We start from the raw sequence: 19204 nt of genomic DNA on the forward strand, positions 1-19204 counted from the left end.
AGAGATCTCTCTCTTTTCCATTTTCTCCCAAGTTCTCTTTCGATGTGCTCACCCGGGCGATGAGGGTTCCCGCCCTTCTTCCACTCACACGCCTCCTCCACCACTCCAGCCACAGTTGAATCTAGGTTTCTCTGCTCAGTAGCGGGAGCAGCTCCCGCTGGAACGTTGACGGTGAGCCAATGGCGATCGCGAAGACGGCCTGTCGCTTTCCTGATGCGGTAGTCTGATGGCGCTTGCCACACCCTGACAGAGAAGTCTCTGTGAGGGGACATCGCGAGAAGCAGGAGTGGCGGTGTCTACTGTTTCTTCTGCCCTCCCGGGACGTGGGGGTCGAGTGAGGGAGCGCCGCGAGGCGAGGAGGGGTTAGGGCCGCACAGGTTCGTGGTGTTCCCTACCCCATTGCTGTCGTCCGGCCTATCTCCTGCGAGTTGAGGGGATTCCCCTTGCAAATCGAGCCGCCAAGATGGCGATCTTGCCGACATTTTGAGGTTTCCGCCTGCAGGAGGTCCTGATGTGGCAACCACCCGCAGCCACGAGCCTCTCAGAAGCCCTTCAGGGCGTTGAGACCCCTCTACTGAAAGGGCGAGGACCCTGAGATCGCTGCAGAGCAGCAACGGCAGCGTCTACACTAGCTCGTCGAAGAGGAAGCGAGGGGGCAAGATGCCGCCACGCGAAGAACTCACGATCTGCAGGAGAAGCAGTATGTTCCCGTGGTTTGCGGTGCCAATTTGAGGCATTCTGGCCAACCAGCACTGCTGACAGGCCCGATTTTCATGATCTGCGACCGCCTTCACCGTGGCTACGACGGTGATGTGGCCATTTCAGGGCCAGGATCGGCACTCGTGAGCCATTTCAGGCACAGGTGCGGTGCAGTGTCAGTCTGTTTAGGGCTGAGATGGGCAATTTTGCTTTCCCCTCTGTCTGGCTGCTTTGCCTGCCGTCTGCCGTTGGGAAAACCGCGTGCGCACGTTTTTGGTGGCGAAGATCGACGGCCCGAGGTTCACCATGGGCCCATGATCTACTGGGGAAGTGACAGATGTCGAGCGGTTTGGAGCGGTTGAGCGTTTCAAAAGGTTGGGGCGAAAGGGTAGGGATTTTCCCATCTGTTGTGGCTGCCCGTTCGATGACGGTAAAGATTTGCGACGAAGGTGAAGCGGGGGAGTGTTTTTTTGTGGTTTTTTTACGGGACTTTTCGGTTTTCCATGGGATTTCCTACATCTCCGTCGCTGCAGAAAGTTCTGCAGCTCTCCGATGGCCTTTTCCCTCATCGTGCGAACTTTCATGGTGCACACACTGCGTGCATTCGGCCCTTTTTATTGTTTCCCAAAGTTTCATTTCGTTCCAATCTCATTTACCTCTTTTTGTCGCTTTTTGGTTTTGATGGGTTATACGAAGGCGGAAGGATGGGTTGGGGTTACCTTTCAGGTGAGAGGAGGCGATGGTGATCGGCGGTGATCGGCTGTACGTCATTACTGCTTTCTGTCTGACGCCGTTTGAGAGTAAGGGAAACCGGGGAAACTTGTTTGCCACGGGACTCTTTGACAGGTAGTTTTAATCCAAGGTGTTTCTTCCCGACTGCTGTGCTTTTTCCTCCTACATTTGCACTGCGTGATTCGATTTCGACGGCTTTTGAGGGGACGCCTTTTGCTGCGGTTGGGGTTTCGGATGGATGGGAGGAGAGAGGAGGACGATGGCTTATGGCTTCGAACTTCGATATGGTTCCTACGACGACGAGGCGACGCAGATGATTGGGAGAGGAACGCTTTCGAAGGAGATGGGAGTAATGGAGGGATGATGCAGGAGGTGGAATAGGGGGCCACGACACGGTCGATTCGACGACGAGGAGACGGGTTGCGCATCACGACGATTACGATACACGACGCGAGCGACTGGCGATGGTTCTGCATTGGCGAAGAGTATTTCGATGGATGCCTGGATGAAGGTGCTTGATGGATGGTGGTTGATGGGGATGCTCGGCCGTGATGTTGCGAACGATGGGTGGCTTGGAGCGATTGTCGACCGCGCGGTTCAACTGAAGAACACAACATGAGCATGACGTTATATCATCTGGGACGGTGGAAGAGGATGGTACTGGATGCTGTGCTGTTGCGACGCATCGACAGCATCAAGTAAGTTACCCTGGATGAACGTTTGCTTCGACTAGCCTCGGGCTCGAGATGACGCTTCCAAGTGGACGCAATCCTTGAACAGGCATTCAAGATGGCGTGGGAGAGTCGGCCGACTGCGAGGCATCACAGAGGCTCTAGTCTGTCCGTGGAATGGTAGGTGGCTTGGTTCTTTTCGGTCAAGAGGGCAGCTGCTCAAGTGGCTGGTGTGTGATGCGAGTTTTCTCGTGTCTAGTCCATCGACTCTCGTTCTTCACCAAGCACGTTCCGTCTTTGAAGTTTCGTCCTGTTGGCACTACAGTCAACTTTGCTCCGGCATGCGTAGCAGATCCTATGCCTGGTCTCTTAAGGAGAAGTCTCCCGGGGCTTGTGGCGCGAGCTCTGTGAAGCCCAGGCCGCGGTCGCCGTCGGGTAGCAGTGCTGCTCGCTTTGTGGACTGGTATGGGTGTCTTGATAATGCTTGAGGGCGGCACGTCGGGCTTTGGGATGCACAACTCTTGGAGGTGACGGAGCAACACAGGCGTGGTTTCTCTAGGCGTTTGATGCTTGCTCTGGTTCAGCCTCAAGTGTCCTACCCGTTGATTTCGTGGTCAGGCCAGCTCTGCTCGAGGTTCAACTGGACCTTGATGGCAGAAGCGATGACTGCTTGCAAATGTGTAGACCGCCACGAAGGTCGATGGCCAGGCCATGTGCTTCAAAGGCTCTCAATGTCCACTGGGGGTGACCTTTCCTGGTTGCAAATACGCATCACAACGCATCACACCACACGCTTCTGAGGAATTCTCGCCATGGCCGCGCCTTCTAGCGTCTCCCAAGCCGTCATGACGACGCTTTCAAGTATCGATGAAGTCTCCGAACCCCGACGAGTCCCGCACGAGATTTTCCTCGCCATACTTGACGAATTGATTGCGGTCTTCGAGGCTTCAATGGAACGAGCCCGCTGGATTCTCACAGCCGGGTCTCCATACATTTCAAGTTTGGCATGTCAACCAAACTTCGTGCGACAGCAGAGACACCGACTTGCATGCTTCACGAGGATTGCACTGATCAGCAAAGACGCGCTTGCGCACGCCAACCGAATTTTTGGCCGTCGTTTTCAAATCTGGGCAGTGCATCAGAAGCTCAGGAAAGAGATGTCTTGCCACATACTGACCCTGCCCAGAATCGACGAGTTTTCAATGTACTATAACCATTTCTACTATATAAACGGCGGGGTTCCGTGGACGCCTGATCTGTAGTGTAGGACGTCATTGCTGCCCCATATCGAAACGCTGAGTATCCCGTATATATTGTCGCCTGACAGATTCGCGCGCATCTTGTCCGACTTTTTCAATGTCAAACTCATCCGGACCTTTTACGAGCGTCGAGATAGATTAGTCTCAATGTGGGAAGAGGAGGAAAACCTCTGCTCCCACGGCAATCTTCTGCCCGTCAACGAAAAAGCCCTCCCAATCTTGCAGGCGGGTTCCCCCGACAGGCAGAGTATCGAGAAGGCGCTGGACCGAGACGCTCGCGTCATCCTCGAGGGCTATATTGGCAGGAATGATGTCGAGGTGTTTTCCACGCGGAAGGGTCTTCGGGTGAAGTTATCCTACTCCGAGTTCGAGTGCGCCTGCGACGCCACTCGCCGTGATTAGTTGGAGAGAAGGAGATACCTATTAGGTTCAGGGCGCTGTCTGTCCCCAGGCTGACAGACGTGCGAGAGCTGGTTTGTGGACATGGATATACGCGGCTTTCGCCTGCACAACGAGCTGACCTGGTCTTGACATGGGTGCTCAAGGTTTATAGATGCGCATCTTGTTTTAGATGATGGTGCGACGGGAAATCGAGACGCAACGTGCCAACTTAGGTTACGGGGTACTTCTCCAGGCCTCAGAACATTTGGCGAGCCTCTCAGTTTCTGGTCATGTGGCATCTAGTTTCGTAGATATTGGGATAAACGGAATATGTGACATTTTATTTCCTTGTTTTTGACGTCTAGATTGATCTCGCTCTTCTTCTAGTGTCACATGAGCCCCCAGACTTGGACTGATGTCCACCATGGCACTACTTCTTTTCTAGACCTCTCGACGTAGTAGGGCACACCTTGGCCGTAGTCAGCCTTCGGATCATAGCCGAGAAGAAGAGGCGAGTCTATTTAAGAAATGGTTAAGTGTCTTTCTAAAGCCAGCTCCTGCGGGGTGTTGCAATTCCAAGTTGTTTCCAGCACCTCATCTGGGGCCGACTGGACGACACGTCGAGAATTTGGACATCTTCTCGGCCTTGGAAAACCTCTGTTGACCGGCTGCCGTTGTTCTGATGATATTCTCATGCTAGGTATGCAGTACCAATAGGGTATTGTGTATTAAGGTGGCCTGTCAGGCGACTGGCCTTATTTATCAAGCAGTTCTGAAATAAACCCAAACGCCAAGTGTAGCTCATAAAGCCCCAGTGCTGGTCAGGGATGATGCATCCAAAGCGCTTTGTCTTCCGCCGCAAGACTCTTTCTTCCCTTCTAACTTTTCTTCCGCAGTTTGCCGCCTAGAGGCGCACCTTGTTAACTACTGTATAACTCTTACGGGGAATAATTAAGGGCTAGGATAGTTTATAGAGAAACCTCTATAGCTACTTATAGGGGTATATAAAAAGAGCGTAAATTACTAAGAAATAAATATCTCCTTTTTTATACTATTATAACTTATTATACTAAAATATTAAAATAATACTATATTTATTACTTCTATAACTACTTTAAGAATAATAATAGTTCTATTTAATTTATTAAAGAAAAAGAGGATAATATTTATAAGTTTTAAAATAAATACTTTTTTTTTTAGAACTATAATAAATTTAAAGAAATATTATTCTTCTATTACTTACTAATATATATTATCCTCTATTAATATAGCTATAATAATCTATTTCTTTTTAAAATATTTAATAAGTTTAAAAATATTACTAAAGTATTTAAAAATAATAAAATAACTAATAATTAATATTACGAAGTAAATTAATTAAACTATCTAAAGTAAAAGAACTTATTAGTAGAACTTAAAGTAGTACTATAGCTTAATAAAGTAGTAGTTAATAAAAGTAGTTTACTAGATATATAGGGGGTAGTTAGAGTAAGGGGGACCTCTTATGTATCCCTAGTTATACAAAAATTCACAAACGAATTCTTCATAAAATGCCGCTGCAAGACCTTTGTTGTCTTGTCGCACAGTCCTTGCCGTCTGCGCGTTGCACGCTGCTTTGTGAATTCTGTCCCTTCGTATCTACGCCGAGAATTCCCAAATCATTGTCATTATCGTCATTATCATCGTTGTAGTCATTATCGACCTGGCGCGTGATGTCAGTGGAAGTCCGAATCTGTGTGGAAACGAAAATTTACCTGATTGCATTGTAATCTCAGGCTTGAATACGTGCTAGCGCCTATAGTCATCCATTCTTTGATGTTGTTATCAAGTTCTTAGGCTGTGTCGAAGATGGCGGCGTCGCTCGAATAATAGGTGTTGGTCTTCACACCAGCTGTCCAGATGATGTCGAAGAATGGGGGGATCTTGGTCGGGTCGGTAAAGGAGTCCCTGGTAAGGGGAGACAGATTGTCGTCGGTGTACTCCGTGAAGATGAGATCCCTCCTCTTGGGGATTCCAATGAGAACTCTCCGTAGGGTGGGAAAGAGCTGCAAAAGTCTTTTGACTTCGTCGTCTCCGATTTCCCCTCTCAGAAACTTGATCGACTTCAGGCTATCGAGATGGACCTCCTGAATAGTCCCGAGTATCTGCTTTTCGAATGCGCACATGTCGACCAGTGAGCCGAGTAAAGACCACCAGAACGACAGATCCCTTCCTAACAGAAAGGTGTCTCCTGTGGCAATCCATGCCAATCCGAGATCCTCGAATGAGCATGAGGCGGCCCCCCGGAATGGAGCAAAGTGTTTTAACACTTCCTTCCTCAGGGTAACATCAACCTGCGAGATCGTTCGCAGAAGACGAAACGGCGTTCCCCATCTCCCCAGCAAGTCCGCTTTGAACTCGGGGTAGATGATGTAGTCTGATGAATTTTTGGTCCAACTTTGACGCACTCCCAGCGTCCACCTGACCCCACCGTGTGTGCATTCGTTCCGGGTGATGGCGGCGTAGACATCCCCAATGACATACTGGGCCATGTGCAGGACAAGCTCATATGGCAAATGGGGGAGGGGAGCAGACGCCGCGGTAGTGGTGCTGGCTGCCATCTTTATTGTATTGTGTGCTGTTGTGCTGGGGTGTTGGGCAAATGAATTGTGAAAGAAATGTTGTGGCAAGAGAAAGGACTTTTGTTATCCTCCCCTGAGACAAAGCAGGTTATGTAGAAGGTAAAATAGAGAAAAAGAAAATTAGAGGATGTGAGGCTTCTTTTATATGTTTCGTTCGTCTGAAGTACGTGCTGTCGGCTGCGAATTCACTGTGTAGAAGGTGAAATTGATGGTGTCGTCTGACCTAGCGATGGGTGAATTAAATGTGAGAAAAGGAAGCATCAGAGATTGTATGGAAAGCGAGTAGCAAGGTAGTTTGTCATTTGTCTTGAAAAGGTTGCTCATCCACACGTAACTTGTTCCCCCTTGCGTCGCCACTGGGTTCAGTGGGTACGCGGATAGCAAAGAGCACAATGTTCATCGATGGATGTCCCTACACGACCCTGATAACTACTCAACCGTCGAAAGCTCTACCTCCAACGCTTCTGGCGAGTCTATGATATATAAGTTCGCTCCAGAGGCTCACAGCTGGACGTCATATTGGTGTGCCCTGCTATTAAAGACGACTCATCTGGAGGTTGAATACCATGCAACCTGGCTGGAATTGACAGAGATCCAAGGTCCGCGTTAGAAGCAGATCAGGGCCGAAGGTCTATATATCCTACAATGAATTGAGAACCATCATGGGCTCTCTGGTCCACAGCCAGAAACATCCATCATGGTAAAACCTTATGGCCGAAAGGGTTTTCCAATGTCGTGGTCAGGGTACTTCAACCCGTCGGAGCCAAGCCAAAGATTCAGTATTACGCCCTTTACATTGTCTAGATGAATCTTTCTTCCCTTCTAACTTTTTCTTCGCAGTTTGCCGCCTGGATCCATTGTCTACATGATGTGACAACGACACTGGACGTTAGGCGTCAGTCGGAGTCAAAGGTCTCTCCCGCTGTCTCTCCCGCTGCCATTCATATTTCGAGCCTGTTTTCAATATTGACCTTTCCCCGTTCTCTCGTCAGAGTAAACTGGCATATACAGAGAAGTAATGTGTGGCAGCATGATCCGGCAGTTAAGTCGCCCACATTTATGGGGTCTTGATGTTCCTAAGAAAAAGGATCCAACCTTCTTATCAGCAGACTTCCGTCACTACTGCTTTTCGAGCCAAAGTCAGCACCATCTTGATAACGAAACAGCTGAATGTTGCGTCGAAACAGGTAGTTTTGATAATAGCCGGTGAGATAGAAGGCGACCTTTCGTTCCCATATAGGCGCCCACGAAGGGCCGCTTAGTTCGAAACCTGGTGGCAACTTTATCAATGATTTCTCGTCGACGACGGTAGCGTTTTCGTGCTGACACGGATGGTTCCCGGGAATGTGGGCGTTCGTATCGACCCCAAAGTATGAGATGAGCGTCACGGACTTGAGCGCTGGCAATGCCGTGAGGATTTCGACGATTTCAGGGAACATGGTGAAACACGCCTCGACAGGATTCACAACAACATGCTCAATCAAGTGAAGGGCGGGAGAGTGTCGGAGAGAGCGGAGAAAGGATAGGGGGAAAATGATCTGAAATGCATCGACTCGAGGACACATCCATATGTAGGTCACGCCGCACTCAAATGTTGTGATTGGCAGCTGAACAAGGGCAGACGCAACCATGCGACGTGTCTTGCGGTCAATCTGGTGAAAATTGCGAACGAGGTCAAGCCGATGAGATATGTCGGCTTGACGAATAAACTGATGCTTGCCGAGTAAGATCTTGTGCTTTCCGTGGATCTCATCCCTAGCATCGGGCTCTTGGATGCTCAGGCTCAGGGGATGTTCGGTGGCCTCCGATATGGCAATGGAGATAAGACTCTCAACGACTTGGAGAAATATCTCGTATGGAAGGTGAGGGATCGGAAGGCCATTAAGATGCATGGTAGCCATGTCTGCCCCTAGTTGCGAGACGTCGACAGCCATACTGGATCTGGGTGTTGAAGCTGAGAGTTGAACTTCAACTGGCGTTGTTCGTGTTCAAGAGAGTGGGAGGAGAGTTGGCGTTTTATAGAGAATGCCGCAGTCAAAGGCGCTGCCTTGAGTGAACAAGGGTCAAAGAAGACTGTGCAGGCGGGTGCTGACCCTGGTACGTTTATAACCAGCTTCCTGTCTCTTTCCTTTCATACTGAGGGTTCCATATCGCTGCGTCTTTCAGCAGCTCCGCTCCCCTTGTTCACGCTTGATGTCAGACATCGAGGCCCTCGTCCAACAAGCACCCGGTGTTGAGCCCTGCCCTCCCACAAATCCCACAATCTCTCCGTCTGAGGGGGGAAAAAGATTTTCTCCCAAGCAAATCAACGAAAACTTGTTCTCGTCAACATCACCAGAATCGCCAACATGAGCGAGAACTCGCCTTCGTTGGGCAGCGCCCTCGCGGCCATGAACCTCCGCGATGATAATGACGGGTATGTGATCTCTGGTTTCTCATGTCAATTTCAGTCGTCGATTCAGTGGTGGCTTGCCTGGTCGCCGGGATTGCGTTGGAGAGTCCTCAAAAATCCCAGCCGGGAAGGAGTGCTGACGGAATCATAGCATCACTGCCAGCGAGAAGAAGCAGCAATTCCCCAAGATTCCCTACGAGGTCGTTCTTCTCATATGTGAGAGCCTTGTCGATATCGCTTATGACAAAGCCTGCGAGCAGCCCATGACTTGGCAAATCACGGCTCCCAAGGCGGACGCCTCGTCTGCTCCGCTCTACGTTGTCACCGACAAGCACCGCCAACGTCCCGAGCCAGACATGAAGAGACGCTTCCAGATCTTCAAGGACATCCGCCAGGTCAACCGCAAGACTCGCATAATGGTCGATAAGGCCTTCCCCCGTGCTATCATGTACCACCAGCGCGACTGGGGCGACACCAACGACCATGACGTCAAGGAGGAGATGTGGCCTCCTATCTGGATCTGCCCCGACGCCGACATCTGGCAGTTCAGACTGACGCACCCGCGCCTGGCCGCCGAGCAGTTCAACCGCGCCCTCGGAGCCTTCTGGTCCCCCGACCTCACGCCCGAGTCGAAGGAGATCGTGAAGCACATCCAGACGTTGAAGGTCCGAAACCTCAATTTCCTGATCAACCGATTCGAGGCCCAGTGGGAACTGGCGGCTCTGCCGAACCTCAAGCAGATCCATATGATCACCAGCTGCTTTTGGCCCCCCAACATGGCGAACGCCGACCTGGAGTATCTCTGGCCCGTCGATCAAGGCGTGGCCTCGATCCCCCACTTCCCCCACTTCTCTTCAGCCCAACTCAACCACGTGTTTGGTAAGCTGTGGGAGAAAGGAGTCAAGATTACCATGGTTGACAGATTCCCGATTGTTTCCAGTGTCGTCATGGAGATGATTGGCACTCGTTATGGTGTCCATGTACGTCGCCTTCCTTGAACACAATGATCGACGCGCTCGATGCCCGCGACGTTTCTGTGTCTTTTCGCCAAGCTGACTTTGTTCAAGCGAGCTACATGAGGAGAAATTGTAATGCTCTGGAGGCATGCGCGTGGAGTTGCTGGGTTAGTGGATAGGTTGCGGGTAGGCGGAAGGAGGCTACAAGACGTGTGACAAGGGCGATGCAATGGCAAGAAGGAATGTGATTAGATCAACAGAATGATTCAAAGGAAGACGAAAACGCCTTGATATTTCGCTAAGCTGTTCCTCTCCTCGCTGAAGTCCCGAATCATGCGAGTGACAAGACGTAGGCTGGCAGAAGGGGCAAGTCATGACCTTGGAGGGCAAGTTCAACGCAAGCTGGTCAGTATCCCGAATAAATCTTCAAGAGGAACCTCTGAAAGATCCATTTTGAGAGGTTGTTCACGAATGTGGACACCGATGATTTGAGACTTCAACTTCGCCTTCTAAGGATCGCGTCAACCAAGCCAGAGAACTAAGCTCAAACTCACTAAACTTCCTGGTCTGATTCTCGACTAAATAATGAACATCTTGCACATGTCAATTAGTCATGTTCCCCCCTCCCTCTGAAGGCAGACGATGAAGTCATTGCTTGACATGTCCCTGGGCAACGAAACGTACCACTGAGACCCGAAGCCCATCTCCTCCATCATCTGCTTCCTCTCCGTCTCAACCGGATTGAGGTAACAACGACATTCCTGATCGGTTAATCGCATCATAAGACCCTCCGGCGTTTGAAAAAGCTCATTGCGAGGTGTCATGTCCTCTGCATCCGACTCCGCATACCCGGTCAGCTCAAATCTCACACCACGCTTGAGTAGCTTCCCCCACAAGTCTTCCAGACCGAATGGGTCTAGATTTGCAGCAACCGCCGCGTATGGATACAGCGACTCATCAATGGGAATCAGCTCCCCATGGCGGTGGCGGTCCTCTGGATTCCTTTCTTCCCTTCTAAGTTTTCTTCTTCGCAGTTTGCCGCCTGGAGGCGCACCTTGTTAACTACTGCATAACTCTAACGGGGAAATATATAGAGGGAGCGTAACCTCTATAGCTAATTTATAGAGTATATAAAAGGGATTTTTAAACTACTTAGCTAAGTTAGTAAAAGTAATCCCTTATTATACTATAATTTAAATTTAAAACTTTCTAAAATAAATCTTATATATATCCCCTATTTAATTAATATAGTTCTTATTACTAATAATATTAAATATCTAAAAAATATTAGTTTATTATATATTTAATAATAGTTTAATTATATCTTTTTAGTTAAAAATAATAATATAGTATTTCTATATTTCTTTATAATATATATTAAGTTTTTAGAAAATTTTTAGAACTAAGTTCTCTATTAAATTAAGTAAAGATTTAAAAAGATTACTAAGAACTTAAAAAATAAGAATAATATAAAAGAAATTAATAAAATATTTAATAAGAAGTATAGTAAATAGCTTTAAGAACTAATTACTATTATTACTTTTATCTAAGTTACGATATAGTAGTTAAGAAAACTAGCTTAGGTTAGGGTAGAGGAAAAAAAGGTCCTTATATTCCCTGTAGTTATATAAAAATTCACAAAATAATTCTTCATAAAATGCCTCTAGATTCCTTAGTGGGGGTGGGAAGCGCATGTGCCTGTGAGAGATTTGGATTAGCTCGAGCGCAGGGAGAGATTCAATGCAGCGAATCTCCTCTGGGCAATAATCAATCAGCACACTACAGATACCAGAGATTCTGATGTTTCTAACGTGCTGGAAGAGAGCCGCTGCAGCAGGGTTCGGGTTGCGAAAGACCTCTCGTCTTCCTAAGACGTCATTCAATCTGGCCAGTCTACCGTGCTTATCATTGATATAGTCTTCCGGCTGGACTGGGGGCGATCCAAAAGGCGGCAAGAAGAACACGTCGATCTTGGGGCACACCCAGACTGATCCATTGTCAGCGTGGTGCCTGCTCCACGCTCCGCGAAAGGGAAACCTAGGGAAGCTATTTTCGACGATCCGGCGGGAGTCGCGGTTGATTTGAGTGGCGCTTCTGAACAGAGCGTACCGATCTCTGTGTCTATTAAGATGCCTTCTGAAGTGTTCCATCTTGGGCCTCATGTCAAGATAAATATATAACATGGAGGTCGCCATTGTGTGGGCTTCGAGTAACCAGTGTGCCGAAGTAGTCACAGCCAAGGCATTGTCAATCATGGCTTCGATTACGAGGAGGAAAATTTCGTAAGGGGGGATAGTGCTTGGTTTGAATTCGTTCTCTGGAGCTCTTGATGCCTCCATTTGGCAGTCGTCATCTGGTGGCTGCGACATATCGAGCTTGAGATTTCCGGATGGTCTTGTCTGCGAGACAAATTGGCCTTGAATGAGACACGCGCTTGAAGCTATACAGTGTTTGGATCTGGGTGATGCCTGGCTAGATGCTCGTTTCAGAATGGCGTACTAAGGTAAGTCCTTTTATATTTAAGCCTAACAGTGATCAAATGATGGCGTCGTCGATGGAACCACGAGGCCCATACGGTGAATGTCGGCCAAAAGGACCCAACGGAAAGGGATGACACAAGGGAAGCCTGATTTACTACAACCTAACTTCCATATCCGAGCTATCGGTCTTGCAGCCACAAGAGCTGTGGGAAGTCCTTTGCGATGCCAGAATCCGCGATCTCGGCTAAAATCGCAAAGCACCACAGCATTCTCTCCAGCCTAAACCATCCCAGATCGGGGCCGACACAGGCCGCGACGTGCGCAGAGAAGTACAACTTCATTGAAATGCCTTCTGGGGCATGGAGCATGCATAAATAAGTGGAAGCATCTATTGACTTATGCCCTGCCTCGATGGTCGATTTGAAGAATGTTGCGAAGCAACTCAGAACACCTTTGAGATCTTGGATTGGATTCGGCAAAGAGCAGGCTCGTCGATATTTGTGGCACCAACCTAGAAGTAGCCCTTGATGACACTATCCGAGAGACAATCATAAGTTGACGATGCATATCTTCTCGCCGCATGTGCGACCTAGACGGTGGAATAACCAGAGGTAGCCTGCAGAGTCTTCAGCGCACACAGCGGAACAGCAGCACCAAGGTGCATAGAGAGTTAATCACAGAAGGTGAGTTGTCCCCTTCATTAACTTCTGACAACCCATGAATATACAAGATTCTTTCACGTTCATCGTCGCTTCTGGCTTCGTTGTCGGTCACTTGCGCTGTTGTCGGCCTCTGGTATGGTCGCCGGTCTCAGGCATGGTCGTTGGTCTCTAGCGTGGTCGCCTTTCTCCGAGGCACCTTCTCCATCCTGCCCTTCTTCTCTCCTTCCCCCTGGAGTGCCTCCTGCCTCGACTCTCCAAGAATCTCAAACTCGACTGGGATATAAACAGAGCTGCATCACATCACATTCAGACACAAACTTCTCTCCTCCAACTACACTGCTTCACATTCTACTTCAAACGAGCACTGAGAGAGGGCGCAAAGGTTGGCCCCCACAGAAACTCAAATTCCTATCGTTTCTACGATACAACTTTTGCTACAAGACCCATCTCTGAATCGCGCCTCCTACACTGAAACGAACGAAAGGACCTCTCTTCGTCCCATCCAAAGTCTTCTTTGTGAACTTCAGCCCTCCACACTACAAGCTGACCTCACATTCATCGCGCCTGCCGCTCCAGATAATCACACTATCGAACAATCTCTTTCAGTCACCGCGCCAAATTTTCACTGCTGTTATCTTCGCTCACATTCTTTTCATTACAACACATCTCGGTCATCATACACCAGCCCACCTCTCATCAGATCGACCTTCACAATGGCCACAGCCACAGGAACCCCTCCCTCGTCCATCTCCACGATCTTCAGAAAACTCCCTTATGAGCTAATTCTCATGATCGCTGACGAGCTGATTTCGTCTACCACATCAACCCTGCAGCCTCAACACTTCGAGTTCTACAGCCATGCACAGACGCTTCAAGTTGTACGTCGCGTCTTCTGTTCTAGAGGGCGGGGAGACTCTGTGGCTTTGGCAAAGGAGCGATATCTTCAGATTCGCACTGTCCTCCAAATCAACAAAAGAATACGAAGGGCTGCTCGCAAAGCCTACCTTCCTCTCGCAGAGAACAACCAGAAGGAATGGGTTTGCCTTGAGAAGGACGTCTTTGTCCTCGACAAACACATGCTGCAGCCAGCTGAAACCTTTCAGCACTTGACGCCTCACAATCTTCATGTCCTTCAGAACTTGCGGAACATCGTTCTCGCACCCTACGACGCCCACTTCTTGAGAACTGGAGTCGGATCCCGTGGCCTCCGACTGATGGGGAGTGTGACCTCCATCGGCCTCATCAACGCTGCTTTCGAAGGGCTTGCTGACGCCAGAAAGAGTCGTCTCGAGGATGGCAACCCTCTCGGCCTAGTCCCGCTGTCGGAGGTCATACAAGATGCGCACCCGTCAGTTAGTGGAATACCTTCTTTGAGGGAGTTGGACACTTCTCTTTCATGCATGCTGAGGAGATTGAAGAGCAAGAACGTCAGCATCTTCATACAGATGTGGTGCCACAACATATTCGAGCAACGCAACAAAGAGAACAGCTTTGAGATAATCAGCTGCCCCGATGAGATCAAAGTATGGTTATCATAGGCTGTGGATGGGGGTCTGGAATTTCAAGTGGTGGATAGGGCGTTTTCACAGACTACAGACCGGGAGGTTTCCGGAACAGCGAGCGGTGGTTAGGGGGGAGTTTCATGGCATATTCTAGCTTTTCATTTTCGGTCGCACACTTGAGACTTTAGAGCATAATAAACATCAGGATCACATATCACGGTTATAGTACTGATCTTTGTTTTGTCGAGCCACTGCACAATGTTGTTCGTCGTGTTTGGCATCCTCCTTGCTGTGTAGAGTTCCTCGTTTGGCCAAAAGCCCTTCCCTCTTCCAGATTCATTGACCAGCCAAGCGCGACGATGAGCCACCAGAAGACACCGTCGAAATCTGCCTCTCATCCTTCTCTTCAACCCTCGGTCTGAACCATGAACTTGCAGTAGTTGCGCTCGCTGGGGAGCAGCTTCATGGCGACGCCATCCTTGGTACCGACAATCTCGATGAGCAAATTCTCAACCTCACCGCGGAAGCCGTAGACGCGGACGCCCTTATTCTTCAAGGGCCGAAAGACAGCGTTGAACCCAGCCCCATGGGTGACATTCCAGATCGCCAGGGCGGGGAACATCTCATAGTCGATGGGCATAGGACCCTCCTTCAAGTCGCGTTCTCGGCAGGGAGGCTGGAATCTTCTGACGTCCATGATGACGTCCTTCAGATTCGGCAGGGTCGAGAGAGCCGCGACGCTAGAGGCGTTGTCATCGGACCAGAAGCACGACGAGGGCGTGGCAACGCGCTGGATGGACTGAATCAGGGCGGCGGCCGGCGGGGTCGGAAGCATCATGGCCTGTCTGAAGTACTCCTCCTCCTCAATGGGGAAGGAGTCCGGATCGGCGGCAAAGCAGGGGATGAAGACGTCGTTCTCGGGGCGGATCCAGACGTCGACGGGCATCTGGCGATTGTGGGAAGGGGCCCGGATGAACTTGCGATGGACCATGGCGCGTGTAGCCTGGTTGATCTGCGAGGGCAGGCGGATGCGGTCGAAGCGATCCTGCAAGTTGGGGCGTTGGCGGAGGCGGGGCAGCTCATCCCAGACAGCAAGCTTGGTAGGGGAGGCGAAGTCGTAGTAGAGGGTCCACACCTTTACGAGTGTGCAGGCCTCAGCCTCGGTGATGAGGATGTCGACGATGTTGAGAAAGACATCGTAGGGGAGGGAAGCTGGACCGGCTTTGCCGCGGGCTGTCTTCTGGAGAGACATGGTTGTGGCAATTTCGCTCTTGCTGAGTTGAGATGGAGGAGCAAACGTCTGATTCTGTTTTTGTCAGAAAAAATGAGAGAAAGATGTGGAGAGGTGACTGACGAACGGAGGCCAGATGGAGGGTGGGAGCCTTGAGATGCTGCCCCGACTTCTCGAGTGCTGTGGATGCTCGCCTTGGTCGGCGCAGGTGAATGTGAGAGGTGAAGCAGCAGCGACGGCACCGAAACTTCTTTGAAAGAAACTACCTGATGTGACTGCTGCAACTCAGAAGTGCCTAGGCAGGTGAGTGGAATTTACTAGATTTGAGATTCAAAAAGTAATCGCTTTCTTTTTTTCTTGTTTGTGGGAGTCTAGTTTGTTTGCTTCGTTGGCGATGCACCTTCCCGGTAACGGCTCCATCGATGCCATGGACTTGGATGGAATCATGGTGAAAACTCGGTCTGCAGGCATCCTAGACCCATTACTCATTGCGAATGATATATGGAAAAAACCAAGCAAGCCATTTTTCCGCGACAGTTTTGAAGAGTTCATTCTTTCTTCCTCCCAACCTCATCGAGGGTCAAACACCATCCCCAAACATCGCAACCATGGCACCCGGGATGTCGAGCAAACGAGGCGTTCCATACGAGATCTTCCTCGGCATCATCGATATGCTCATCTCTGAAGCCGCAGCGCGTGCAACTCCTTACAAGTTCTCGCTTACATACATGTACGAGTCCTCAACCAAAATCGCAATCAACCCATTTCCGCCTCCCCTATCTCCTAATGCCTCGATTGCCCCGGAGGAAATCACGAGAGAACGCTTTTACGACATTCGTCTGGCTTCCCAGATCAACCGCAAGACACGAGGCCTAGTTCACAAGACTTTCCGCCGAATTCCGATTGACCCTTACCCCTTCATTAACGCCTGGATTCTTCCTGAAAAAGACGACTTTATCCCGCTTAACTTGAGAGACATCGAATACAATTACCTTGACCAAGGGTACGATCAAGCAATCTTCCTGCCTACTCCATCGGGACACATCGCGCTTGAAGCCATCCAACGCATCAATCTTCCTGCCTGGGAATATTTCAAACCTTCAAACGCCATCCGTGTGGCCACACTTCTTGCCCTTCCCAACCTGAAGCAGATCTCGGTTGAAATTGGCGGCATCGATCCTCAACAAGGCTTCGGCAATGTCCACCATGGAATCAGACCACTTGACGAGAAGAGGTTTTACTCACTCGCCAAGTGGATGCGCGACGTTCCCCAACTTCGAGGTTTGTGGGCCCCTTTCAAAAAGAAGGGTGTGAAGCTGTACGCGGAAACAAGTTTCACCGGCATCATGCTCATGGAGCTATATCCCGCCAAGAAGAAGATGAATGCTCGATACCTGCGGCCGAACTGCGACTGCGATGAGTGCAAGGCCATCATCCAGCAAACGGCGCCTTGAAGATGGGGGGGACCGATGGGGTTGCGGCCAAGTCGTGCCACTAAACTTGAAGATGAGAAGACTAAGGATTCCAGGCTCAACGAGGGCATCCCCAGGGGAAGGATAGGGCAATGAGGTGGTGGTTTTGGTTTTGGTATGGAAATGGATCGGATGGACCCCCATATGTACAGGCGTGGATTTTCTGACTTTCAGAATGTCCATCTGGGTGAAAATGAATCTCAACATTAGCTTCTCGCGTCGAAGGCGCGAGGGATTCAGACGCTCCTTCCTCCAAATTGCACAAAACCCATCGCGTAAAACTCTTCTTTGTCAGACCAACACCCTGTGTTTATCTAATCGATAAGCGTTGAGCATTTCCATTAGAAGTGAATATCTTCGGATCATTCCTTCTAGCAGCCCACCTTACTTGCCTGCGCCTCCTACCTTCTCTCCACCTTCAGACTGCATCTCCGGGTTGTCTACCATATTCTGGTTATCGGTAGGCGTTGTTTATCAGCCTGCTGCCTTCGTCTGTTGTCCTCGTCTCTGTCCCTGCTCCTGGCTCTGGATGCCGTCGCTGTCGCTTGCTGTCGTCGCACTCGTCCTCGTCTCTCTTCCTCGTCTGCCACTCTCGTTCGCCGTCTCCGTCTCCCCTCCTTCTGAAAGCCTGCCTGACCTGTTTAGGGGATTTCAGATGCCTTCATCTGTCATTTGAGTTTTCTCGCTTCTTTGCGCCGACAGATCTAAACAAGGCTTTCTGCTCACATCATCGCCGCCATCGCCATCAGAATTGTCGTCGTCGTCGTTACCCACCGCTTTTACTGCCCTTCGCTGCAGCCCTGCGAAAATCTCACCCATCATGGTTTCCCAGTCAAAGTCGTCGTCCTCCGTCCTTCCGTATGAGGTGTTCCTCAGTATAGTTGAGTTCCTCATCGCCAGTATCGAGGCACAACAGTACGGCGAGATTGTATGGACCTATTATCGACATGATTTGCCCTGCAAGCTTGTTGTGGGCGATCTCCACCGAGGAGGCCCCTTTGCGAAGGCGATGAAACAAAGACACCGAGATCTCCGACTGCCCTCGCAGATCAACCAAAAGAGCCGCAAGATGGTTTAGCAGACCTTTCGACCGGTACCTATGTGTCGCCGTCTTGTCTCGAGCGGTGCCCTCGGCCAGATCCTGCCCGTCAGCGCTCTCATCTTGCCAGAAGTCGACGCCTTCGTCCCACACCATGCTGTAGTCCGGCCCGATTCTTACTTCAGAGGGGGCTGCTTCTATCCGGCGTACCACCCACCCATCCCGAAGTCACACGCCACTCTCGACCTGATCCAGAGCATATACATTTCATCAATCTGCAGCCTCCGCGCTGACAAGTATGAGGGAAACGAGGCTCTGCTCGCCCTTCCCAATCTCAGACACATCATGGCCCTCATCGGCCCCGTCAGAGCAGACTTAGAAGAGATCGGAACTCTCCACGGTGGACGTCGCTCTCTCGCCCTGGATTACCAGTTGTTCCCCGACTTGCAGTACTGGGACACGATGCCCAAGGGTCGGAACTTTTGCTCCATCTGGCGTAGATTTCAGGAGAAGGGCATCAAGCTTTACGGACTGATCGGATTATCCAAACATTCTCCCAAAAGGTGTATCATGGAGATCTTCCCCTCGGAGGATGGTACTATGGTCCAATATGTCAGCCCCAACTGTTCTTGCTGCCCGAGAACGCCCACATCGGAGAGAAGAAGGCTGGCGTCCAAGATGAGGCGGGCGCAGCTGGGCTGCTAGAGTCTCAGACACACACAAGGCCAGAGAGAACCAGGGCTAGAGAAGCCGTACGGACGGAGGGAGCAGACCTAGAGACAGGCCTGAAGAGAAATGAGGTAGATCAATGTTACAGAGAATCAGAGAAGGTCGGAGAATCAGCTCGAGGCCACTTTCTGGTCTCAGAGATAGAAGAAAGCGCAAACAGAGCCGGAGAGGACCAAAACCGGAGAGCAGGTCCAATGACAGAGGAATAAAAAGGACATTAAAGTTTCGATACTGGACAAGGAAGAAGAATAGAAACAGAGAACATATTCACATAAAGGACCCTAGTCACGCTCATGAAATGTCAACGCGAACTATTGCCGCTGTCCCAGACGGCCCACACTCGAGGGAAGCAGCATGGTGGCCGAGTCCAGGGCCAAG

The 19204-nt window shown here is 50.1% G+C and overlaps 6 protein-coding genes across 6 annotated transcripts; 3 read left to right on the plus strand and 3 right to left on the minus strand.

Moving 5' to 3' along the window:
- Positions 1-5574: 5574 nt before the first annotated feature.
- CGCS363_v007040 (uncharacterized protein) lies at positions 5575-6273 on the minus strand (the record flags this gene model as incomplete). Its single annotated transcript, XM_036638889.1, has 1 exon — positions 5575-6273. The coding sequence occupies one exon, from the start codon at positions 6271-6273 to the stop codon at positions 5575-5577; it is 699 nt and encodes a 232-aa protein (XP_036495811.1).
- Positions 6274-7439: 1166 nt separating this feature from the next.
- On the minus strand, positions 7440-8297 carry CGCS363_v007041 (uncharacterized protein; the record flags this gene model as incomplete). Its single annotated transcript, XM_036638890.1, has 1 exon — positions 7440-8297. One exon carries the CDS (start codon positions 8295-8297, stop codon positions 7440-7442), a length of 858 nt encoding a protein of 285 aa, XP_036495810.1.
- A 414-nt stretch (positions 8298-8711) lies between these two features.
- On the plus strand, positions 8712-9834 carry CGCS363_v007042 (uncharacterized protein; the record flags this gene model as incomplete). Its single annotated transcript, XM_036638891.1, has 3 exons — positions 8712-8779; positions 8907-9735; positions 9823-9834. 3 exons carry the CDS (start codon positions 8712-8714, stop codon positions 9832-9834), a joined length of 909 nt encoding a protein of 302 aa, XP_036495809.1.
- A 3732-nt stretch (positions 9835-13566) lies between these two features.
- Positions 13567-14391, plus strand: CGCS363_v007043 (uncharacterized protein; the record flags this gene model as incomplete). The annotated part of the gene is made up of 1 exon (XM_036638892.1): positions 13567-14391. The coding sequence occupies one exon, from the start codon at positions 13567-13569 to the stop codon at positions 14389-14391; it is 825 nt and encodes a 274-aa protein (XP_036495808.1).
- A 370-nt stretch (positions 14392-14761) lies between these two features.
- On the minus strand, positions 14762-15607 carry CGCS363_v007044 (uncharacterized protein; the record flags this gene model as incomplete). Its single annotated transcript, XM_036638893.1, has 1 exon — positions 14762-15607. The coding sequence occupies one exon, from the start codon at positions 15605-15607 to the stop codon at positions 14762-14764; it is 846 nt and encodes a 281-aa protein (XP_036495807.1).
- A 587-nt stretch (positions 15608-16194) lies between these two features.
- Positions 16195-17040, plus strand: CGCS363_v007045 (uncharacterized protein; the record flags this gene model as incomplete). Its single annotated transcript, XM_036638894.1, has 1 exon — positions 16195-17040. The coding sequence occupies one exon, from the start codon at positions 16195-16197 to the stop codon at positions 17038-17040; it is 846 nt and encodes a 281-aa protein (XP_036495806.1).
- Positions 17041-19204: the final 2164 nt, after the last annotated feature.

This window comes from Colletotrichum siamense, assembly GCF_013390195.1.
Source record: "Colletotrichum siamense strain Cg363 chromosome Unknown KSG_Cg363_contig04, whole genome shotgun sequence".
NCBI lineage: Eukaryota > Fungi > Ascomycota > Sordariomycetes > Glomerellales > Glomerellaceae > Colletotrichum > Colletotrichum siamense.